Here is a 10,124-nt window from a genome sequence, read left to right as displayed (position 1 = left end):
TTGACCTTGAGGACTCTCTGAAAAGGTCTCAGAGACCACCCCTAATCCCCAGGCATACAACACTTGATTCCTAAGTAGATAGTGGATCTTTCTGGAACGTTCTTTCTGGACCCATGCAAAAGTATATAACCAAAATGAATTTTCCCTCAGCAAATATACTCCTTTGATGTCAAAATTAATCAGTTGTTATCATTTTTCCCAGACATACACACTCACAGTATCACTGAAATGATGGACAGACTAATATATGCCACGTGCTTCAGCCAAACACACGGCACCTGGTGAGGTGGTAGAGCTTGTAGTATTATTGTTACATAACAACAAATCATAATGGTATGTGCTATGTGCATTGTTTTAATGAAGACTCTGGAATAGATACTAGTATTAGTCCCACTTTACATACAGGGAAACCAAGGCATTGAGAGGTTAAGTACCCTGCCCAAGTGAGAGAATGAGGACTCAAGTCCAGGCCTGCCATTCCTTCTCTCTGTGATCCTGCCCTTAAAAACAAGAGGGTAGGCCAGATGTGGTGGCTCAAGCCTATAATTCCAGCACTTTGGGAGGCTGAGGCGGGCGGATCACGAGGTCAGGAGTTCGAGACCAACCTGGCCAACATGGTGAAACCTCGTCTCTACTAAAAATACAAAAATTAGCTTGACGTGGTGGCACTCGCCTGTAATCCTAGCTACTCAGGAGGCTGAGGTAGGAGGATCACTTGAATGGAGGCGGAGGTTGCAGTGAGCTGTGATCACGCCACTACACTCCAGCCTAGGCGACAGAGCAAGGTGCTGTCTCAAAACAAACAAACAAACAAAACACAAGAGGGTAAAGTAAAATATGATTCCTCAATGAGATGTTTTGCTCTAATTAAAAATAAAACAGTATCAAGGTTGTAGAAGTATCCGAAATATCTGGCATAAACGTTCAAATGGAAAAAATTAAATAGAAAATTATAATTACACTGAGAGCAATTATGTAAAAATATGTATGTACATGAACAAGAGTTGGGAAAAATTCATAATGAATGAAAATAGTTATCAGTTAGGGTATTAGAGCCTGGCTGATTTTATTGTTTTGAAACTGTTTCTGTTTCATTGTTATTACAGAGAAAGTAAATGTGTTTACATATTTTGTACACAAACCTGTGGCACTGTATACAGGTTAATGATACTAATTCTTCAGTATTTTTAATTAAAAGTTCTCAATCATGTCCCTTAAAGTTTCTGCAAGAATCTCTGCCTCTGTCCCTGCCCCCTTCTAATTAAGCCTGGCCTCTTTCAATCGCTGGTGTTTGAGATAAATAAAATCTGGCTTATTCAATTTTACTTAATGACAACTGCCATACAGAACTGTTTTCTATTGTTTTTCACTGCAAATATACAACCTTTAATCTACAATATTACACTAAATATGCTTTTTGGGATGAGCAGCAAAACCGTGGGCAGAACGTGCCTTAATTTCTAACCAAAGCCTGGACAGCGCGTGACATTTTGGAATCAAGCTAATTTGTAAGCAAAGAACTTGCCATACTGAAAGAATACAGAGGAAGCCCGAAGAAAAAAATTAAAAATGAATCAGAGTCCATTGAGAGAGAGGTAAATTAATGGCACATTAATTAGGACTAATTAGAAGGGGCAATCAAACACAGGGAAGGTAATAATGAGAAGAACACGTATTTTAGGGATATCCATTGTTTGGAGTTTAGCTGACAGCTGGTAGTTGGAGTGCTGACACAGGCCAGTGGTTGATAGAATGGCGTGCTGCTGAGAAGGAACTTGAATTTGCCTGGAAACGAGACTCACTTTCAGTGGACACTTGAATTTTAATGATCCAAGAAGTAACCCGTGAGGATCTCATCCCAAACTGCAGCAGCCAGTATTTTTTTTAAATCTTTCTTATATACACATTTTTATTTTTGTTTTTTCTGAATGAGATTCTCCTTTATTTTTCCTACCCATCTAAGGACAAACTGATTGGTGTGCATTTTGCTGTCCCTCTTTTCCTCTGCCTAACTTTTGGTGGCAGGTAAGGTGAGCATCTGTGGGAAGTGTCTTTAAGTAAAGTCAAAGCAAGGAGGCAGAAGAGGAAAGAGCCTAGACAATGCAGAAACTGGGAGACCTTCCCTTCACCCTGGATCAGAGAATGGAGAGATTCTAGATTTCCTTAGCAGGTACCTGGGGTAGCTGTGCCCGAATATCTTCAGATCCAATGAATATGCTTTCCAGGTGAGTCCAGGTTCGCTGCACTTCAAACCAGATAGAGATGACAGCATCCGCTGTGGACAGCTTCTTCTGCCAGCCCGACACCTCCTCCAGGAAGAAAGCAACATACTTGGACATCACCAGGTTCTGAAGTTGAACTTGATTATCCTCCAGAACCTCTATGAGGTCCTCATCCGAGCGCAGGAGGGGGACATTGGTCTGGGGGTGGGCCTCATACTGGAATTCCATGCCAGCCCAGGTGGTCTGCAGCTCCTTTAAGGTTTTCTCCATACCCATCTCTTTTGCAGCTTTGTCCACAATGCCCCGGACCTCGTCCTCATAGTGGTGCAGCTGGAGCTGCAGTAGGTGCGCTAGGGTGGTGTCCTGGTCCATAGCGAAGCTCACACCAGTGGCCTGCATCAGCTGCCTCCAGTGCCGCTCCCGGATGGCTGGATTCTGCAGCTCAGCTACCGCCCTCAGGGAGCTCAGCATGTTCCACACAGTGCTTTCCAGGCCTGTGAATGCATCCCAGGACCTGACCTCCTTGTCCAGGTTTCGGATATGCCGGACAAACTGTTTGCACTCCAACTCCATGGCTTCCACCTTGATATCCCTCCAGGGTGTGGTCTCCCAGGCATGGATACTGGAGGTCACCATTCCAATGGTGTCCCAGAGCTCTTTCAGTTGGCAGACCTCCTTCCTGCACTCCCTCAGCTGCTTATAGTCAGGGACATTGACTTCGAATAAGCTGGCGGACTCAGAAATGGAGGCCATAGTGGATTCCATCTGCTGGATCTCGATGTGCTTGGCATCCAGCATTTGATGAGGGTGGATGCTATCAAACCTACAAAACACAGTGTGTTCCTTTGTAAGTATGGCATGCAGGGGCCCATCTCCTAGCATCTCTAAGGTAGCAACCAGCTGAAATATTTAAATGCTTGGTGTTTTAGGAAAGAGCAGTGGCTTTCACCAAAAACATCATTTTCACCAAAGCAAAGAATGTCTTTTCTTCCCAGGATTTTCTTTTGGGATAAAAAAGACATTCAGGATGGACTGCGGTGGAGTGGGCATTGGAGGAAGGGCAATTAAAGAACATTATGCTTGGATGTTCTCCACCCAGGTCTAGAAGGGAACACCCCCTTATCCAAGCCCCTTTAGACTCTGCCCTTCATCTAGCTGTTGGTTCTGAAGACCACTTGACACAAAAGAGCACTGTCATATTACAGCAGAAGTTGGAAAGCCAAGGGCCCTGCCGGGAACTTAGTGGTAGGTGATTTTGTTTTTTTTCTTTTGAGACAGAGTCTCACTCTGTCGCCCAGGCTAGAGTACAATGGTGTGATCTTGGCTCACTGCAACCTCTGCCTCCCGGGTTCAAGCAATTATCTGCCTCAGTCTCCCAAACAGCTGGGATTACAGGCACCCACCACCATGCCCGGCTAATTTTTGTATTTTTAGTAGAGACGGGGTTTCACCATGTCGGCCAGGCTGGTCTTGAACTTCTGACCTCGTGATCCACCCGCCTTGGCCTCCCAAAGTGCTGGGATTACAGGCGCGAGCCACCAAGCCCAGCTTGGTAGGCAATCTTTAAGTGGGAGAGCTGGGACTCAGGAGCCCGACCTTGACCCTCCCTCCATTGATCACTCTGGGGCAGTGGCTACCAGCCTTAGCTGCATGTCAGGATCTTCTGAAAGCTTTGAAAGATCCCCATGTCCAGACTGCTCTATGGACCAACTAAATCAGAATCACTGGGAGTGGGACCCAGGCACACTCCACAGGTGATTTCCATTTGTCAGGGTCGTGTCATCATTCAAGGTGAAGCTCACACTGGTGCCTGCGTCAGCTTCAGGCAACAGCACTCCACACTGGAAAACCATTGTGAGCGGCCACGAAGACTGGCTGCAAAGCCTGTGACAGATAATCGTGGTCACTTTCCTTCACTGTGTGCCTCGAGTCTGGCTCCTCATCTTCGTGAGCTCTCCTCCAAGCGGTCCCTGATCTAACTTTTCTGTCTTTACCCTTCCCTGGCCCACTCTCTTCTACATCCTGGGGCAGCCTCTGGGTCTGCACTCGACACCTATGAGCACTACTTCTAGCTTTTTTTTCACATTTCCTCATCCTCTTCTCTCCAGTGTTTATGGCATGCATGCACCCGAAACTGCTTCTAATCCTTGTAAGTGTGGACAGACTTTATGCTGCCACCCCACAAAGCATGCGTTCCTGCATAGTGTTTTCCCCAACATAAGACCCTACATGCAAAGGAACCCATGTAGGCAGATGGCTTTTTTTTTTTTTTTGAGACAGAGTCTCGCTCTGTCACCAGGCTGGAGTGCAGTGGTGCGATCTTGGCTTACTGCAATCTCTGCCTCCCAGGTTCAAGTGATTTCCCTGCCTCAGTCTCCTGAGTAGCTAGGACTACAGGCACGCACCACCACGACCGGCTAATTTTTTGTATTTTAGTAGAGACGGGATTTCACCATGTTGGACAGGATGGTCTCCATCTCCTGACCTCATGATCCACCTGCCTCAGCCTCCCAAAGTGCCAGGACCACAGGCATGAGCCACCCCGCCCGGCTGCGGATGGCTTTTTTATGGTCAAGGGCACTCATAGCCCTAGTGTTCAAGGATCCTCTCATTTTTCTCCTCTAACCCCACTTTCTACTCACTCTCATCCTCAAGCTCAGGTATTCTTGCTTCTGTGTGCTTGGAGGGCTACATACTAGACACACCACGGCTTAAGGGACAATGGTATGTTCTGCTAAAATCAAAACAGGGCATCATGGGGTTCACCATCAAAGGGAAGATTGCAAGGAAATGAGTGACTAGAGAATTGGCCATTTCCTCCCATCAACTGTGTGTGTGTGTTTGTGTGTGTGCATGCATGTGTTTGCGTATTGGCAGGTAGAATATGAAAGGAGGGAAAAAGAAAGAAAATGACTTACAAAGCCCTGTTTTTCAACTGCCCTTTCTCTGTTGACTTTAGAAATATTTGACTTGACAGATGGAAAGTAATCCTAATTGAAGTCATTTACCTGAATGCTTACCACTTAAGCCTAATTGCCAAGCAACAGAATAACAGTTATGCATACCATTAAATTAGTGTCAGATTAACTTCCACGCTCGTTATGTTTGAATCCAGCCTGTTCCATCTAAATCATTTTTGGCTCAGGTGCGATGGTTGTAGATTTACATCTTAAGAGGATGGGACTGACTATCACTCGCATGCCTTCTCTATTATTTAACTTCCACGTATTTCAGAACAGAAGGTTGGAGTGCTCAGAGTTGAAAAGGGCCCTGCTCTCTACATATATATATATATAGAGAGAGAGAGAGGAGCTTTCTCCCTTACGAGGAGGAAAGAACTAGGAGGAAAGAAATGGAATGTGCTCACGGCAAGGGGCCCAGCAAAAAAGATCACCAAGGGTGAGGAGTTCTTGTGCTTATTCTTCATTTCCAAAGCCTAATTGTTGGTGTGTGTGGGTTCCACTTTTCATCTTGACTAGAGTGAACTTAGAATGTGAACTGAACCTCTTGACGTTAGTTAAAAAATTCAAGCAAATTCTAAAAGCCCACATCCTGTTTAATTTGTTAGTGGAACACCATTCAGGAATAACTTTTTAGGTAAGATAGGAGCAATTTGGGGTGCATATAGAAGATTAGAAATTATCTTGCTAACCATTCTTCCTTTGGCACCCACAAGCAGTCTTAAATCAATGCTGGTTTCTCAAGTATTTATAAGAGGTGAACGTTTATCAAACCTGTTCCCAACTTCATCCAACCTGCGGCATAATTTTTGTTTATGGTTTAGATTTGTGGGTGATCATTTTCTGTAGCTAAGCACACATAAAAACCAACTTGGCCTAAGTTGTCAAGGGAACCCATAGATGTGAGGGCAGGCAGCCCTCTTACGATTTCAAAACTTTAGAGCACATTGTCAGGATATTCATAGACCTGGTTCATGTGCCTAATAAACTGGAAGCCATCCTCTAAACCCTGGGGAAATGATACAGTATAAGAACAAGAAAGTGGCTGGGCTCACACCTGTAATCCTAGCACTTTGGGAGGCCGAGGCGTCCCACTTTGAGGATCATGAGGTCAGGAGATCAAGACCATCCTGGTTAACACGGTGAAACCCCGTCTCTACTAAAAATACAAAAAATTAGCTGGGCTTGGTGGCGGGCACCTGTAGTCCCAGCTACTTGGGAGACTGAGGCAGGAGAATGGCGTGAACCTGGGAGGCGGAGGTTGCAGGGGGCCAAGATGGCGCCACTGTACTCCAGCCTGGGCGACAGAATGAGACTCTGTCTCAAAAAAAAAAAAAAAAAAAGAAAAAAGAAAATAAAAAGAACAAGAAAGTAATAGGAGGGAAAAGGGTGGGTTGAGTCTTTGAAGTTGAAATAATAAGGCAAAATGTATTTTACTCTAAAGGAGAAATGCCTGGAAAGCTTGGATGAATAAAACAATAATTAAAAGAAATGAAAATATGGTGCTCATGCATTTGATCGTGGAAAAATGACTCATTCTGGCCTGACCCAGATGTGAGCCTGGAGAGAGAGGAATAAATGAGTTAAATTGATTCCTGGGAAATTGGCTGTTGGTAAATGTGAACCTCAGCACCGTCCGTATCTATGTATACCATGAACGGTGTCACACCTCTCCTTGATACCCACCAGGTAGCATAAAACTCAATGTGTCTCATGCCTGTAATCCCAGCACTTTCAGAAGCCGAGGAGGGTGGATCACGAGGTCAGGAAATCGAGACCATCCTGGCTAAGACGGTGAAACCCTGTCTCTACTAAAAAATACAAAAAAGTAGCCAGGCGTGGTGGTGGGCACCTGTAGTCCCAGCTACTCGGGAGGCTGAGGCAGGAGTATCAGTATCACTTGAACCTGGGAGGTGGAGGTTGCAGAGAGCCAAGATCCCGCCACTGCACTCCAGTCTGGGTGACAGAACGAGACTCTGTCTCAAAAAAAAAAAAAAAAAAAAAAAAAATTAATGTGTCCAACCCGGACTTTGCGAGGCTCAGTTCTTCTAATTCTGTGACCACCTCAGTGAACAGTGGGACAAAAGCTCTTCCCACCACTTGTCCAAGCTAGAAGGTGAAAAATCCCCTTGTACTCTCCTTCTCCCCCATCTCCCACATTCAGTCAATCCTGCAGATATTCTCCTAAATCTCTCTGCAATCCATTTTCCCTCTCCCTCATCTCTGCCACTGCTTCGGATCAGGCCTCACCACTTCTCATCTGGGCTGTTGGAACCACTCTCCCATTGAGCACCTGGTCTTGAGCCTACCTTGCCCCACTGTGTTCTCCATGGCCATGAGAAGGCAGTCTTTATATTATGTTTTTGTCATACTTAGACTCCTCAGTGGCTGAGATTATGGTCAAAACATGGCCCTCCTCCATTCTCCTCTCCTACTTCCTGCATCCCAGTCATACACATATGCAGTTTTCCAGCTGTTTCTTACATTTTCATCCTTCTGCATCTTCCTATGTGCTATTTCCTTTGCCCAGAATATCCTCATTTTCTAACTCTTTTTTCCCCCCCTGAAACAGCTCTTACTTACCACTGGCTGTGGCTCACCATGACAAGCACCATGTTCTTCAGGAGGTGTGAACTGCCTCCCCTGGCAGGATTAAAGCTGGTTCCCAGTGCGCATGCCTTATTGCTCATTTTTGAAATGGTCCCTGAGGTTATAAGTCCTTGAGGTCAGGAAAGGTGTATCATCTCAAAAACCCTAACAGCTACACCATTTTTTGCTGATTCCACTGTTTAGACCACAACCTCATCTACTCCATGAAAGCTTAAATCATGGGAATGAGTCAGATTAACTGGAAGAACAGGATCAAGCTGAATGAATGACATATCTTAGGATACTGATATGTCCCTGGGAGGTTTAATGGCGAATACCGCCCTTTTCTGCAGTTATGGAAAAGACAATAGACACTGTGCAAGAAGGACAAAAGCCTTTCTTTCCTCATGACTGCTGCCTTGGGCTATGTGGAAAGCTGTTTTCTCTAGTTGTCATGTAGGACAGCACCCCATGGAAGGTATCTTCAAGAAAGCCCTTCCAGCCATTCATAGAATCTGGTTGCCTGCTGAAAACACAAATGGTCTTCGTTGAGCTGGAGCTCACAGAGATAGGTTATTTTGACTCAGTAATCCCTCGATTAGCTTGGTCTTGATGTGGGTAAGAAGATTGTATGTTACCGTGCCATTTCTTAAGGTCAGGAGGACTGTGTTCAAGGTCAGGAAGATCAAAAGCTGAAACTCCACTAGAGCATGAGGGCATTCCTTTCATTCAAGAGGGAGAACTGGTCACCAGCTTTAAGAGTTGCACAAAGCCCTTGAATCTGAGTAGGATGATTTAGCCAATGACTGTGGTGAGAGCTCAGCTAGAAATGTGGTGTTATAATTTAGAGTTAAGAACTAAAGGAGGAGCTGAAATTTGACCTGGACATGAAGAACCTCAACCTATGCAACCTAACTTCACACAGCACCTGTCAGACTGCAAGGGCTTAAGAAGACACTCAGGTTTTTTTTTTCTCTCTCCTCAAAGACGAGAACATTCAAAACTGAGCTTAACCTGTGTAACCTAATCAGGAGCAGAAACTTGCATCCACAGAGAAACGTACCAGGGTCTGCCACTTTAGAAATTCAGAAATGATCTAAAAGTGAAGAAACCAGAATTAAACTCAAACTCGAATTCACAGAAAAATGTACCAGGGTCTGCAACTTAGAAATTCATAAATAACTTAACAGTGGAGAAACCAGATTTAAACTCACATGCCACACACAATACCTACAAATTTTGAACACTCACACACACCAAACTAAGAAAGAAAACAAAACACATAAGTTGACATCCACTGAGATTCGCTTTAGCAATAAATCTACGATTCCATTTTAGCTCTGATGTTTTTCTTGACAAAAAGAGAAATACATCAAAATTGCAGAACTGTTTGGTTTCCCAGCAGTTCTTTTCAAAGCATCCTCTTCCAGGGATTCATCTGCATGTCAAATTAGCAGATGTGAATTTGGAACACCCAGCTTAGAGTAGCAGTATCCTCACAGCCAGCAGATACAAGTGCGAAGAAAGAAAAACGAACACAACTATCAAATAAAAATAAAATGAAAAAACAAACAGGAGCTGATCAATACACAAAATATACCCGTGAAGGCAGAATACTGAATTTCGAATAGACACAAAAGCACACCAATGTTGCTTCCCTTTCCAGCAGTCTTAGAAGTCTCTTTGGGAAGATATTTCCCACAACATCTTTGAATATTTTTCTTTTTTGAAATTATTTTAAGAGACTGTTGGGCTGGGCGTGGTGGCTCACGCCTGTAATCCCAGCACTTTGGGAGGCCAAGGTGGGCAGATCACGAGGTCAGGAGTTCGGGACCAGCCTGACCAACATGGTGAAACTCCGCCTCTACTAAAAATACAAAAAATAGCTGGGCGTGGTCGTGGGCACCTGTAATCCCAGATACTCAGGAGGCTGAGGCAGGAGAATCGCTTGAACCCGGGAGGCAGAGGTTGCAGTGAGCTGAGATCGTGCCGTTGCACTCCAGCCTGGGAGACAGAGTGAGACTCTGTCTCAAAAAAAAAAAAAAAAAAAAAAAGAGACTGTTGGCGCAAAAATATTAGTGTCTTTATTTTTATGGCTGTTGTCTTTGGTATGGTTGTTGTTAACACTAAGTAGTATTACCTAGCTGGAGAACTTACCTCCCTCAGCAGTTTTGGCTCTGAAATGGTGCTCAATTTCAAAAACTCAATTGCATGCCCAAAAAAGAGTCAAAGGATTAAGCCTCAGACTCCGAAAGACAGTCCCCAAAGGAGTCTACAAGGGTTTTGAGCAACAGATGATTCTTTGGAACAAGGGTGTGGCTCCTAAGGCAACTATTCTAAAGGGATACAGACT

At 44.5% G+C, this 10,124-nt stretch overlaps 1 protein-coding gene across 4 annotated transcripts in view; it reads right to left on the bottom strand.

Annotated features, from left to right (window-relative positions):
* LOC105473558 (dynein axonemal heavy chain 9) overlaps positions 1 to 10,124 on the bottom strand; it is a 377,165-nt gene that overhangs the window by 283,985 nt on the left and 83,056 nt on the right. For all 4 annotated transcript variants that reach the window (XM_071082354.1, XM_011727370.3, XM_011727373.3 and 1 more), the window contains one exon: positions 2,175 to 3,045. In XM_071082354.1, the coding sequence (XP_070938455.1) occupies positions 2,175 to 3,045 (871 nt within the window). The remainder of the gene's footprint in view (positions 1 to 2,174; positions 3,046 to 10,124) is intronic.

This window comes from Macaca nemestrina, chromosome 17 (assembly GCF_043159975.1).
Source record: "Macaca nemestrina isolate mMacNem1 chromosome 17, mMacNem.hap1, whole genome shotgun sequence".
NCBI classification, from domain to species: Eukaryota; Metazoa; Chordata; class Mammalia; order Primates; family Cercopithecidae; genus Macaca; species Macaca nemestrina.
Note: the sequence above shows the minus strand (reverse complement) of the source record. Positions and strands in the feature narration are given on the sequence as shown.